Source organism: Pan paniscus, chromosome 16 (assembly GCF_029289425.2).
Source record: "Pan paniscus chromosome 16, NHGRI_mPanPan1-v2.0_pri, whole genome shotgun sequence".
In the NCBI taxonomy this organism is placed as follows: domain Eukaryota; kingdom Metazoa; phylum Chordata; class Mammalia; order Primates; family Hominidae; genus Pan; species Pan paniscus.
The window spans coordinates 11,928,029-11,942,193 of record NC_073265.2 but is presented as its reverse complement, the minus strand read 5'-3'; the positions used below and the strand labels follow the sequence as shown (position 1 = coordinate 11,942,193).

Sequence of the window (14,165 nt, the reverse complement as noted above, 5' to 3'; positions counted from 1 at the left end):
ACGTGAAAATATTATTTCAATTTTATTTTACGTCATTTTATCTTAGTTTAGTTTGGTTTATTTGTTTATTTCTGAGACAGAGTCTCGCTCTGTCCCCCAGGCTGGATTACAGCGGCCCGCTCTCAGTCCACTACAGCCTCGGCATCCTAGGCTCAACGGATTCTCCTGCCTCAGCCTCCAGAGCGGCTGGGACTAAATGTGCGCGCTGCCACGCCGGGCAAATTTTTGTATCTTTTCAAGTAGAGACGAGGTTTCACCATTTTGGCCAGGCTGGTCTTGAACTGCTGACTTCAGGTGATCTGCCCCACTTTGGCTTCCCAAAGAGAAGGGACTATAGGCGTGAGCCACCGCGCCCAGACTATGAGAGTTTCACGCTGAAGCCCGAAGCTGCTCTGCCTTAGGATTTTTCCTGAGTTTTACTTTCTTGTCAGGATGAGTTGCTAGTTCATCTTTCCTGTTGGATCTTCTAGAAAGGCATTACTGATGAGATTATGGCTTTCTCACAAGAAATACTACTTTGGTGAAACTCTATTGAAATTATCAGTACCTTCAGTTTCCAATACTTATCAAGTACAATAGTTGAACGTGGCATGGTAGCTGAAAGGGTAAGAGGCAGAATTTGGCAGACTCCGTTTTTTTCAGTTTCGATGGTTTCAGGTTTTTTGGTTTCAGCCAAACTAAAGAATGTCCTCACGAGCTGTCAATTCACAGGTCACTACAGAGAATTTTTGAGACGGAATCACAGGGTAATTTTTGGCGTATGATCTGTGAGCTGTGCTGGGAAGGTTCACGCTGATTCCATAATAAATCTCGGGTTTTTACTCTATAGCGAAAAATTACTCTTTTCCATCACGAAGGTAAAGCAGAGTATGTACAAGTAGAGTGTGGAATAACTTTGTCACTCGTGACGAACCGACTTGGTCCAATAGTTTAACGACTTCTCCAATGTCTCCGTACTCAGGTTTGATTTTCTGAGCGGATCATCGGTAGAATGAATAAAATCAAGAATCCTCTAAGGCAATGTTTGGAACTAAATTTCAGTGTCTCCGGAAGCACTGGAAAAGTCACCACGTGTAGCGACAGTGAAGTATCAATGGGCTCTCTCTGTGTCCTTTAAACCGCCCATATGATCGTTACAAATGGCGGCTTGAGGAAAGGTGGTTTTGGAATTGGTTTCTCTCTAGTCTTACATGATGTATCTATACTATATTGCATTATAATGCAGGAAAGGGTCACTTGCTGACATAAAGCACAGCAGGCAGGAATAGAAGAGTCAACTTAGGGGGAAAAAAAGTGCTTTGTGATTTCATTTTGATGTCTGCAGTTTGGAAATCAGTTGATCAGTTTAACTGTTTTCGTGATGGCTCACAAAAATACATATGAGCATTGAAAAGGTACAGGAGAACAACAATCGGGGAAACATTTCTGCAAGCTCCAATCACTGGAACCCAGACAGAAGCATACAAGCTAAGAGACAGCTACACCAGGCTTCAGCGGGAAACCATACAGATCTCCTGGGAAGGGCTTCCCTCTCTGAATGCGGCTGCCTGTCCACGGGATGCTCTGGGCCCAGGCACCTTGAGTCCTCCAACTGGAAAGACATAGAAAAACGCCTCCACATCCCATTAAAATGCCCAAAGATTTAGCCAAGGCTCCTATGAAGCGATCTGCTGTCTTCATCCAGGTAAGGGCAACTGCACATTTTAAGACACTGAGATCGTGGGTAAATCCAGGTGGGACTGAGATGCAGGAGCTCCAGCACACACACTCCTGTCATTGGAAGATGAACGCGGTACTTCTTCCTGCACAAACAGACCCTGCCCTCTGGCCTCGGGCCTAGAACATGATTCTTTTGCAGTTGCTGTTGGGGAAGAGGCCCTTGGGCTTTAACCTGCGAACGGCCTCCCTTAAATGCTTGGGCTGCAGCGGGGGCGTCTCTCCCCACATCTCACACACGTCCAGGGCCTCTTCCACCACCTCTCCGACAAAGACCTTGGCTATTCCAGCCATGGCAATGGCCGCGTTCTCAGACACCGAACCGCCAGTGATAGCCCGCATCAGACCCGCGATGCGTGCTCTCGGGAAAGCTGACCGGCGACACACTTCGTAGCGGGACAGCTGCTCCTCAGACATGGCAGACAGCAGGGTTGTCATCCTCTGAGCCTCCTCTGCATCCACGGTGGGCTTCCTCTCCTTCTTGCCTTTTGTATGTGTTTTCCGTCTTTTGGCTGCAGGAGGAGCTGAGGCTGAGGCCTCATTGTCACCTTCTGGGAGGTCCATGACATCCTCACTCCTGAGCTCACCTTCCTGATCCCTGGGTTCTTCCGAGTTCCCATCTAGGTCCTCAGGGATTCCATCCTTCTTGCTGCCCTTCAGACCTCGGGGCATGGCGAGCATCTCAGCAGACACACCTGTTTGCCTGCCGGTCTCCATGGGTGAGATTCAAGCCTGCTCCGTGACAGCAGCTGTACAGGCAGAAGTTCCGGCTGGGGTGGTTTGATTCTGGATCTGCGATGAGAACCTTTCAAAGATTTTAGCTGCCGTGCTTCTGCTGAGCCAGTTTCGCCGTAACCGGACACGGCTCCCGGCCTCCCCTTCCCACACACAAACACACACACACTGAATTTTCCCACTTCCACAATGTGAAGAAACTTGTGGAAGGAGAGTATGTTAGTTTTAGGTCAATGCAGAACGAATTCTCACCAATTTGGGATATTTAAAACAAACACCAGCTCACAGGTCAGAAGTTCTGCTAGGCCAAGTGACCGCCTCCTGCTCAGAGTCACACGAGGGACCTCCAGGATGGGTCTGGCTGTGTGGTCGTCGCCTCCACCCGAGAAGGGTCTGGCTTCGATCCGATTCGAGTTGGTGGCAGAATTCAACAATGCCTTAGGGTTGTGAGCCCCAGGCCCACTTGTTGGTTCTGCCGGCTGCCGTGAGGATGCTCTCAGCTCCTACCCGTGTTGCCCAGGTCTCGGCTGTGAGGCCCCCTGGGTGTGCACAGCCAGTGCTGGGGAATCTCCCACAGGGGAGCGTACTCACAGGGGGGTTCAGTCCTCCCTTACAAAGGGCTCAGATGACTGAATTAGACCCAGCCCTTAGCAGCCATTGGTTCAGGATAGCCCTAATCTAATCAGGAAGTTGGGCCGGCACATCAATTCATGCTTCCGCCCACACCCAAGGGAGGGGCAGACACAGGGCGAGTCTCTGAGGGGCGGGAAATGCAGGGGGCATTTCAGAATTCAGTCTCCTTCACAGAATCGCAAAGTTCACATTTCACAACAATAAAGAAACTATTTACAGTAAAAAATGAGACATTTTACGAAGTTGAGCATTAGAAAACTTCGATGTCTGAGAAAAAAAACTCTCTAACGCACAGGGAAACAAGCGGTTTATCAAATACTCTGAAAATAAAATGGGCTGGGTGACGGAAACGTGAAAATATTATTTCAATTTTATTTTACGTCATTTTATCTTAGTTTAGTTTGGTTTATTTGTTTATTTCTGAGACAGAGTCTCGCTCTGTCCCCCAGGCTGGATTACAGCGGCCCGCTCTCAGTCCACTATAGCCTCGGCATCCTAGGCTCAACGGATTCTCCTGCCTCAGCCTCCAGAGCGGCTGGGACTAAATGTGCGCGCTGCCACGCCGGGCAAATTTTTGTATCTTTTCAAGTAGAGACGAGGTTTCACCATTTTGGCCAGGCTGGTCTTGAACTGCTGACTTCAGGTGATCTGCCCCACTTTGGCTTCCCAAAGAGAAGGGACTATAGGCGTGAGCCACCGCGCCCAGACTATGAGAGTTTCACGCTGAAGCCCGAAGCTGCTCTGCCTTAGGATTTTTCCTGAGTTTTACTTTCTTGTCAGGATGAGTTGCTAGTTCATCTTTCCTGTTGGATCTTCTAGAAAGGCATTACTGATGAGATTATGGCTTTCTCACAAGAAATACTACTTTGGTGAAACTCTATTGAAATTATCAGTACCTTCAGTTTCCAATACTTATCAAGTACAATAGTTGAACGTGGCATGGTAGCTGAAAGGGTAAGAGGCAGAATTTGGCAGACTCCGTTTTTTTCAGTTTCGATGGTTTCAGGTTTTTTGGTTTCAGCCAAACTAAAGAATGTCCTCACGAGCTGTCAATTCACAGGTCACTACAGAGAATTTTTGAGACGGAATCACAGGGTAATTTTTGGCGTATGATCTGTGAGCTGTGCTGGGAAGGTTCACGCTGATTCCATAATAAATCTCGGGTTTTTACTCTATAGCGAAAAATTACTCTTTTCCATCACGAAGGTAAAGCAGAGTATGTACAAGTAGAGTGTGGAATAACTTTGTCACTCGTGACGAACCGACTTGGTCCAATAGTTTAACGACTTCTCCAATGTCTCCGTACTCAGGTTTGATTTTCTGAGCGGATCATCGGTAGAATGAATAAAATCAAGAATCCTCTAAGGCAATGTTTGGAACTAAATTTCAGTGTCTCCGGAAGCACTGGAAAAGTCACCACGTGTAGCGACAGTGAAGTATCAATGGGCTCTCTCTGTGTCCTTTAAACCGCCCATATGATCGTTACAAATGGCGGCTTGAGGAAAGGTGGTTTTGGAATTGGTTTCTCTCTAGTCTTACATGATGTATCTATACTATATTGCATTATAATGCAGGAAAGGGTCACTTGCTGACATAAAGCACAGCAGGCAGGAATAGAAGAGTCAACTTAGGGGGAAAAAAAGTGCTTTGTGATTTCATTTTGATGTCTGCAGTTTGGAAATCAGTTGATCAGTTTAACTGTTTTCGTGATGGCTCACAAAAATACATATGAGCATTGAAAAGGTACAGGAGAACAACAATCGGGGAAACATTTCTGCAAGCTCCAATCACTGGAACCCAGACAGAAGCATACAAGCTAAGAGACAGCTACACCAGGCTTCAGCGGGAAACCATACAGATCTCCTGGGAAGGGCTTCCCTCTCTGAATGCGGCTGCCTGTCCACGGGATGCTCTGGGCCCAGGCACCTTGAGTCCTCCAACTGGAAAGACATAGAAAAACGCCTCCACATCCCATTAAAATGCCCAAAGATTTAGCCAAGGCTCCTATGAAGCGATCTGCTGTCTTCATCCAGGTAAGGGCAACTGCACATTTTAAGACACTGAGATCGTGGGTAAATCCAGGTGGGACTGAGATGCAGGAGCTCCAGCACACACACTCCTGTCATTGGAAGATGAACGCGGTACTTCTTCCTGCACAAACAGACCCTGCCCTCTGGCCTCGGGCCTAGAACATGATTCTTTTGCAGTTGCTGTTGGGGAAGAGGCCCTTGGGCTTTAACCTGCGAACGGCCTCCCTTAAATGCTTGGGCTGCAGCGGGGGCGTCTCTCCCCACATCTCACACACGTCCAGGGCCTCTTCCACCACCTCTCCGACAAAGACCTTGGCTATTCCAGCCATGGCAATGGCCGCGTTCTCAGACACCGAACCGCCAGTGATAGCCCGCATCAGACCCGCGATGCGTGCTCTCGGGAAAGCTGACCGGCGACACACTTCGTAGCGGGACAGCTGCTCCTCAGACATGGCAGACAGCAGGGTTGTCATCCTCTGAGCCTCCTCTGCATCCACGGTGGGCTTCCTCTCCTTCTTGCCTTTCGTATGTGTTTTCCGTCTTTTGGCTGCAGGAGGAGCTGAGGCTGAGGCCTCATTGTCACCTTCTGGGAGGTCCATGACATCCTCACTCCTGAGCTCACCTTCCTGATCCCTGGGTTCTTCCGAGTTCCCATCTAGGTCCTCAGGGATTCCATCCTTCTTGCTGCCCTTCAGACCTCGGGGCATGGCGAGCATCTCAGCAGACACACCTGTTTGCCTGCCGGTCTCCATGGGTGAGATTCAAGCCTGCTCCGTGACAGCAGCTGTACAGGCAGAAGTTCCGGCTGGGGTGGTTTGATTCTGGATCTGCGATGAGAACCTTTCAAAGATTTTAGCTGCCGTGCTTCTGCTGAGCCAGTTTCGCCGTAACCGGACACGGCTCCCGGCCTCCCCTTCCCACACACAAACACACACACACTGAATTTTCCCACTTCCACAATGTGAAGAAACTTGTGGAAGGAGAGTATGTTAGTTTTAGGTCAATGCAGAACGAATTCTCACCAATTTGGGATATTTAAAACAAACACCAGCTCACAGGTCAGAAGTTCTGCTAGGCCAAGTGACCGCCTCCTGCTCAGAGTCACACGAGGGACCTCCAGGATGGGTCTGGCTGTGTGGTCGTCGCCTCCACCCGAGAAGGGTCTGGCTTCGATCCGATTCGAGTTGGTGGCAGAATTCAACAATGCCTTAGGGTTGTGAGCCCCAGGCCCACTTGTTGGTTCTGCCGGCTGCCGTGAGGATGCTCTCAGCTCCTACCCGTGTTGCCCAGGACTCGGCTGTGAGGCCCCCTGGGTGTGCACAGCCAGTGCTGGGGAATCTCCCACAGGGGAGCGTACTCACAGGGGGGTTCAGTCCTCCCTTACAAAGGGCTCAGATGACTGAATTAGACCCAGCCCTTAGCAGCCATTGGTTCAGGATAGCCCTAATCTAATCAGGAAGTTGGGCCGGCACATCAATTCATGCTTCCGCCCACACCCAAGGGAGGGGCAGACACAGGGCGAGTCTCTGAGGGGCGGGAAATGCAGGGGGCATTTCAGAATTCAGTCTCCTTCACAGAATCGCAAAGTTCACATTTCACAACAGTAAAGAAACTATTTACAGTAAAAAATGAGACATTTTACGAAGTTGAGCATTAGAAAACTTCGATGTCTGAGAAAAAAAAACTCTCTAACGCACAGGGAAACAAGCGGTTTATCGAATACTCTGAAAATAAAATGGGCTGGGTGAGGGAAACGTGAAAATATTATTTCAATTTTATTTTACGTCATTTTATCTTAGTTTAGTTTGGTTTATTTGTTTATTTCTGAGACAGAGTCTCGCTCTGTCCCCCAGGCTGGATTACAGCGGCCCGCTCTCAGCCCACTGCAGCCTCGGCATCCTAGGCTCAACGGATTCTCCTGCCTCAGCCTCCAGAGCGGCTGGGACTAAATGTGCGCGCTGCCACGCCGGGCAAATTTTTGTATCTTTTCAAGTAGAGACGAGGTTTCACCATTTTGGCCAGGCTGGTCTTGAACTGCTGACTTCAGGTGATCTGCCCCACTTTGGCTTCCCAAAGAGAAGGGACTATAGGCGTGAGCCACCGCGCCCAGACTATGAGAGTTTCACGCTGAAGCCCGAAGCTGCTCTGCCTTAGGATTTTTCCTGAGTTTTACTTTCTTGTCAGGATGAGTTGCTAGTTCATCTTTCCTGTTGGATCTTCTAGAAAGGCATTACTGATGAGATTATGGCTTTCTCACAAGAAATACTGCTTTGGTGAAACTCTATTGAAATTATCAGTACCTTCAGTTTCCAATACTTATCAAGTACAATAGTTGAACGTGGCATGGTAGCTGAAAGGGTAAGAGGCAGAATTTGGCAGACTCCGTTTTTTTCAGTTTCGATGGTTTCAGGTTTTTTGGTTTCAGCCAAACTAAAGAATGTCCTCACGAGCTGTCAATTCACAGGTCACTACAGAGAATTTTTGAGACGGAATCACAGGGTAATTTTTGGCGTATGATCTGTGAGCTGTGCTGGGAAGGTTCACGCTGATTCCATAATAAATCTCGGGTTTTTACTCTATAGCGAAAAATTACTCTTTTCCATCACGAAGGTAAAGCAGAGTATGTACAAGTAGAGTGTGGAATAACTTTGTCACTCGTGACGAACCGACTTGGTCCAATAGTTTAACGACTTCTCCAATGTCTCCGTACTCAGGTTTGATTTTCTGAGCGGATCATCGGTAGAATGAATAAAATCAAGAATCCTCTAAGGCAATGTTTGGAACTAAATTTCAGTGTCTCCGGAAGCGCTGGAAAAGTCACCACGTGTAGCGACAGTGAAGTATCAATGGGCTCTCTCTGTGTCCTTTAAACCGCCCATATGATCGTTACAAATGGCGGCTTGAGGAAAGGTGGTTTTGGAATTGGTTTCTCTCTAGTCTTACATGATGTATCTATACTATATTGCATTATAATGCAGGAAAGGGTCACTTGCTGACATAAAGCACAGCAGGCAGGAATAGAAGAGTCAACTTAGGGGGAAAAAAAGTGCTTTGTGATTTCATTTTGATGTCTGCAGTTTGGAAATCAGTTGATCAGTTTAACTGTTTTCGTGATGGCTCACAAAAATACATATGAGCATTGAAAAGGTACAGGAGAACAACAATCGGGGAAACATTTCTGCAAGCTCCAATCACTGGAACCCAGACAGAAGCATACAAGCTAAGAGACAGCTACACCAGGCTTCAGCGGGAAACCATACAGATCTCCTGGGAAGGGCTTCCCTCTCTGAATGCGGCTGCCTGTCCACGGGATGCTCTGGGCCCAGGCACCTTGAGTCCTCCAACTGGAAAGACATAGAAAAACGCCTCCACATCCCATTAAAATGCCCAAAGATTTAGCCAAGGCTCCTATGAAGCGATCTGCTGTCTTCATCCAGGTAAGGGCAACTGCACATTTTAAGACACTGAGATCGTGGGTAAATCCAGGTGGGACTGAGATGCAGGAGCTCCAGCACACACACTCCTGTCATTGGAAGATGAACGCGGTACTTCTTCCTGCACAAACAGACCCTGCCCTCTGGCCTCGGGCCTAGAACATGATTCTTTTGCAGTTGCTGTTGGGGAAGAGGCCCTTGGGCTTTAACCTGCGAACGGCCTCCCTTAAATGCTTGGGCTGCAGCGGGGGCGTCTCTCCCCACATCTCACACACGTCCAGGGCCTCTTCCACCACCTCTCCGACAAAGACCTTGGCTATTCCAGCCATGGCAATGGCCGCGTTCTCAGACACCGAACCGCCAGTGATAGCCCGCATCAGACCCGCGATGCGTGCTCTCGGGAAAGCTGACCGGCGACACACTTCGTAGCGGGACAGCTGCTCCTCAGACATGGCAGACAGCAGGGTTGTCATCCTCTGAGCCTCCTCTGCATCCACGGTGGGCTTCCTCTCCTTCTTGCCTTTCGTATGTGTTTTCCGTCTTTTGGCTGCAGGAGGAGCTGAGGCTGAGGCCTCATTGTCACCTTCTGGGAGGTCCATGACATCCTCACTCCTGAGCTCACCTTCCTGATCCCTGGGTTCTTCCGAGTTCCCATCTAGGTCCTCAGGGATTCCATCCTTCTTGCTGCCCTTCAGACCTCGGGGCATGGCGAGCATCTCAGCAGACACACCTGTTTGCCTGCCGGTCTCCATGGGTGAGATTCAAGCCTGCTCCGTGACAGCAGCTGTACAGGCAGAAGTTCCGGCTGGGGTGGTTTGATTCTGGATCTGCGATGAGAACCTTTCAGAGATTTTAGCTGCCGTGCTTCTGCTGAGCCAGTTTCGCCGTAACCGGACACGGCTCCCGGCCTCCCCTTCCCACACACAAACACACACACACTGAATTTTCCCACTTCCACAATGTGAAGAAACTTGTGGAAGGAGAGTATGTTAGTTTTAGGTCAATGCAGAACGAATTCTCACCAATTTGGGATATTTAAAACAAACACCAGCTCACAGGTCAGAAGTTCTGCTAGGCCAAGTGACCGCCTCCTGCTCAGAGTCACACGAGGGACCTCCAGGATGGGTCTGGCTGTGTGGTCGTCGCCTCCACCCGAGAAGGGTCTGGCTTCGATCCGATTCGAGTTGGTGGCAGAATTCAACAATGCCTTAGGGTTGTGAGCCCCAGGCCCACTTGTTGGTTCTGCCGGCTGCCGTGAGGATGCTCTCAGCTCCTACCCGTGTTGCCCAGGACTCGGCTGTGAGGCCCCCTGGGTGTGCACAGCCAGTGCTGGGGAATCTCCCACAGGGGAGCGTACTCACAGGGGGGTTCAGTCCTCCCTTACAAAGGGCTCAGATGACTGAATTAGACCCAGCCCTTAGCAGCCATTGGTTCAGGATAGCCCTAATCTAATCAGGAAGTTGGGCCGGCACATCAATTCATGCTTCCGCCCACACCCAAGGGAGGGGCAGACACAGGGCGAGTCTCTGAGGGGCGGGAAATGCAGGGGGCATTTCAGAATTCAGTCTCCTTCACAGAATCGCAAAGTTCACATTTCACAACAGTAAAGAAACTATTTACAGTAAAAAATGAGACATTTTACGAAGTTGAGCATTAGAAAACTTCGATGTCTGAGAAAAAAAAACTCTCTAACGCACAGGGAAACAAGCGGTTTATCAAATACTCTGAAAATAAAATGGGCTGGGTGAGGGAAACGTGAAAATATTATTTCAATTTTATTTTACGTCATTTTATCTTAGTTTAGTTTGGTTTATTTGTTTATTTCTGAGACAGAGTCTCGCTCTGTCCCCCAGGCTGGATTACAGCGGCCCGCTCTCAGTCCACTGCAGCCTCGGCATCCTAGGCTCAACGGATTCTCCTGCCTCAGCCTCCAGAGCGGCTGGGACTAAATGTGCGCGCTGCCACGCCGGGCAAATTTTTGTATCTTTTCAAGTAGAGACGAGGTTTCACCATTTTGGCCAGGCTGGTCTTGAACTGCTGACTTCAGGTGATCTGCCCCACTTTGGCTTCCCAAAGAGAAGGGACTATAGGCGTGAGCCACCGCGCCCAGACTATGAGAGTTTCACGCTGAAGCCCGAAGCTGCTCTGCCTTAGGATTTTTCCTGAGTTTTACTTTCTTGTCAGGATGAGTTGCTAGTTCATCTTTCCTGTTGGATCTTCTAGAAAGGCATTACTGATGAGATTATGGCTTTCTCACAAGAAATACTACTTTGGTGAAACTCTATTGAAATTATCAGTACCTTCAGTTTCCAATACTTATCAAGTACAATAGTTGAACGTGGCATGGTAGCTGAAAGGGTAAGAGGCAGAATTTGGCAGACTCCGTTTTTTTCAGTTTCGATGGTTTCAGGTTTTTTGGTTTCAGCCAAACTAAAGAATGTCCTCACGAGCTGTCAATTCACAGGTCACTACAGAGAATTTTTGAGACGGAATCACAGGGTAATTTTTGGCGTATGATCTGTGAGCTGTGCTGGGAAGGTTCACGCTGATTCCATAATAAATCTCGGGTTTTTACTCTATAGCGAAAAATTACTCTTTTCCATCACGAAGGTAAAGCAGAGTATGTACAAGTAGAGTGTGGAATAACTTTGTCACTCGTGACGAACCGACTTGGTCCAATAGTTTAACGACTTCTCCAATGTCTCCGTACTCAGGTTTGATTTTCTGAGCGGATCATCGGTAGAATGAATAAAATCAAGAATCCTCTAAGGCAATGTTTGGAACTAAATTTCAGTGTCTCCGGAAGCACTGGAAAAGTCACCACGTGTAGCGACAGTGAAGTATCAATGGGCTCTCTCTGTGTCCTTTAAACCGCCCATATGATCGTTACAAATGGCGGCTTGAGGAAAGGTGGTTTTGGAATTGGTTTCTCTCTAGTCTTACATGATGTATCTATACTATATTGCATTATAATGCAGGAAAGGGTCACTTGCTGACATAAAGCACAGCAGGCAGGAATAGAAGAGTCAACTTAGGGGGAAAAAAAGTGCTTTGTGATTTCATTTTGATGTCTGCAGTTTGGAAATCAGTTGATCAGTTTAACTGTTTTCGTGATGGCTCACAAAAATACATATGAGCATTGAAAAGGTACAGGAGAACAACAATCGGGGAAACATTTCTGCAAGCTCCAATCACTGGAACCCAGACAGAAGCATACAAGCTAAGAGACAGCTACACCAGGCTTCAGCGGGAAACCATACAGATCTCCTGGGAAGGGCTTCCCTCTCTGAATGCGGCTGCCTGTCCACGGGATGCTCTGGGCCCAGGCACCTTGAGTCCTCCAACTGGAAAGACATAGAAAAACGCCTCCACATCCCATTAAAATGCCCAAAGATTTAGCCAAGGCTCCTATGAAGCGATCTGCTGTCTTCATCCAGGTAAGGGCAACTGCACATTTTAAGACACTGAGATCGTGGGTAAATCCAGGTGGGACTGAGATGCAGGAGCTCCAGCACACACACTCCTGTCATTGGAAGATGAACGCGGTACTTCTTCCTGCACAAACAGACCCTGCCCTCTGGCCTCGGGCCTAGAACATGATTCTTTTGCAGTTGCTGTTGGGGAAGAGGCCCTTGGGCTTTAACCTGCGAACGGCCTCCCTTAAATGCTTGGGCTGCAGCGGGGGCGTCTCTCCCCACATCTCACACACGTCCAGGGCCTCTTCCACCACCTCTCCGACAAAGACCTTGGCTATTCCAGCCATGGCAATGGCCGCGTTCTCAGACACCGAACCGCCAGTGATAGCCCGCATCAGACCCGCGATGCGTGCTCTCGGGAAAGCTGACCGGCGACACACTTCGTAGCGGGACAGCTGCTCCTCAGACATGGCAGACAGCAGGGTTGTCATCCTCTGAGCCTCCTCTGCATCCACGGTGGGCTTCCTCTCCTTCTTGCCTTTCGTATGTGTTTTCCGTCTTTTGGCTGCAGGAGGAGCTGAGGCTGAGGCCTCATTGTCACCTTCTGGGAGGTCCATGACATCCTCACTCCTGAGCTCACCTTCCTGATCCCTGGGTTCTTCCGAGTTCCCATCTAGGTCCTCAGGGATTCCATCCTTCTTGCTGCCCTTCAGACCTCGGGGCATGGCGAGCATCTCAGCAGACACACCTGTTTGCCTGCCGGTCTCCATGGGTGAGATTCAAGCCTGCTCCGTGACAGCAGCTGTACAGGCAGAAGTTCCGGCTGGGGTGGTTTGATTCTGGATCTGCGATGAGAACCTTTCAGAGATTTTAGCTGCCGTGCTTCTGCTGAGCCAGTTTCGCCGTAACCGGACACGGCTCCCGGCCTCCCCTTCCCACACACAAACACACACACACTGAATTTTCCCACTTTCACAATGTGAAGAAACTTGTGGAAGGAGAGTATGTTAGTTTTAGGTCAATGCAGAACGAATTCTCACCAATTTGGGATATTTAAAACAAACACCAGCTCACAGGTCAGAAGTTCTGCTAGGCCAAGTGACCGCCTCCTGCTCAGAGTCACACGAGGGACCTCCAGGATGGGTCTGGCTGTGTGGTCGTCGCCTCCACCCGAGAAGGGTCTGGCTTCGATCCGATTCGAGTTGGTGGCAGAATTCAACAATGCCTTAGGGTTGTGAGCCCCAGGCCCACTTGTTGGTTCTGCCGGCTGCCGTGAGGATGCTCTCAGCTCCTACCCGTGTTGCCCAGGACTCGGCTGTGAGGCCCCCTGGGTGTGCACAGCCAGTGCTGGGGAATCTCCCACAGGGGAGCGTACTCACAGGGGGGTTCAGTCCTCCCTTACAAAGGGCTCAGATGACTGAATTAGACCCAGCCCTTAGCAGCCATTGGTTCAGGATAGCCCTAATCTAATCAGGAAGTTGGGCCGGCACATCAATTCATGCTTCCGCCCACACCCAAGGGAGGGGCAGACACAGGGCGAGTCTCTGAGGGGCGGGAAATGCAGGGGGCATTTCAGAATTCAGTCTCCTTCACAGAATCGCAAAGTTCACATTTCACAACAGTAAAGAAACTATTTACAGTAAAAAATGAGACATTTTACGAAGTTGAGCATTAGAAAACTTCGATGTCTGAGAAAAAAAAACTCTCTAACGCACAGGGAAACAAGCGGTTTATCGAATACTCTGAAAATAAAATGGGCTGGGTGAGGGAAACGTGAAAATATTATTTCAATTTTATTTTACGTCATTTTATCTTAGTTTAGTTTGGTTTATTTGTTTATTTCTGAGACAGAGTCTCGCTCTGTCCCCCAGGCTGGATTACAGCGGCCCGCTCTCAGCCCACTGCAGCCTCGGCATCCTAGGCTCAACGGATTCTCCTGCCTCAGCCTCCAGAGCGGCTGGGACTAAATGTGCGCGCTGCCACGCCGGGCAAATTTTTGTATCTTTTCAAGTAGAGACGAGGTTTCACCATTTTGGCCAGGCTGGTCTTGAACTGCTGACTTCAGGTGATCTGCCCCACTTTGGCTTCCCAAAGAGAAGGGACTATAGGCGTGAGCCACCGCGCCCAGACTATGAGAGTTTCACGCTGAAGCCCGAAGCTGCTCTGCCTTAGGATTTTTCCTGAGTTTTACTTTCTTGTCA

At 49.2% G+C, this 14,165-nt stretch overlaps 4 protein-coding genes across 4 annotated transcripts; all 4 read right to left on the bottom strand.

Annotated features, from left to right (window-relative positions):
- Window positions 1–1,836: 1,836 nt before the first annotated feature.
- Window positions 1,837–3,357, bottom strand: LOC134729134 (TATA-box-binding protein-associated factor 11-like protein 5). Its single transcript, XM_063597001.1, has one exon. The coding sequence runs from the start codon at window positions 2,431–2,433 to the stop codon at window positions 1,837–1,839; it is 597 nt and encodes a 198-aa protein (XP_063453071.1). The 5' UTR covers window positions 2,434–3,357.
- A 1,912-nt stretch (window positions 3,358–5,269) lies between these two features.
- On the bottom strand, window positions 5,270–5,866 carry LOC134729152 (TATA-box-binding protein-associated factor 11-like protein 5). Its single transcript, XM_063597019.1, has one exon. The coding sequence runs from the start codon at window positions 5,864–5,866 to the stop codon at window positions 5,270–5,272; it is 597 nt and encodes a 198-aa protein (XP_063453089.1).
- A 2,837-nt stretch (window positions 5,867–8,703) lies between these two features.
- LOC134729143 (TATA-box-binding protein-associated factor 11-like protein 5) lies at window positions 8,704–9,449 on the bottom strand. Its single transcript, XM_063597010.1, has one exon. The coding sequence runs from the start codon at window positions 9,298–9,300 to the stop codon at window positions 8,704–8,706; it is 597 nt and encodes a 198-aa protein (XP_063453080.1). The 5' UTR covers window positions 9,301–9,449.
- Window positions 9,450–12,137: 2,688 nt separating this feature from the next.
- LOC134729145 (TATA-box-binding protein-associated factor 11-like protein 5) lies at window positions 12,138–12,882 on the bottom strand. The gene has a single exon (XM_063597012.1). It carries the CDS (start codon window positions 12,732–12,734, stop codon window positions 12,138–12,140), a length of 597 nt encoding a protein of 198 aa, XP_063453082.1. The 5' UTR covers window positions 12,735–12,882.
- Between the last annotated feature and the right edge of the window lie 1,283 nt (window positions 12,883–14,165).

Bases quoted from the DNA above. Each gene is read 5' to 3' on its own strand.
- LOC134729134 (XM_063597001.1), bottom strand. From the start codon at position 2,433: ATGGAGACCGGCAGGCAAACAGGTGTGTCTGCTGAGATGCTCGCCATG.
- LOC134729152 (XM_063597019.1), bottom strand. From the start codon at position 5,866: ATGGAGACCGGCAGGCAAACAGGTGTGTCTGCTGAGATGCTCGCCATG.
- LOC134729143 (XM_063597010.1), bottom strand. From the start codon at position 9,300: ATGGAGACCGGCAGGCAAACAGGTGTGTCTGCTGAGATGCTCGCCATG.
- LOC134729145 (XM_063597012.1), bottom strand. From the start codon at position 12,734: ATGGAGACCGGCAGGCAAACAGGTGTGTCTGCTGAGATGCTCGCCATG.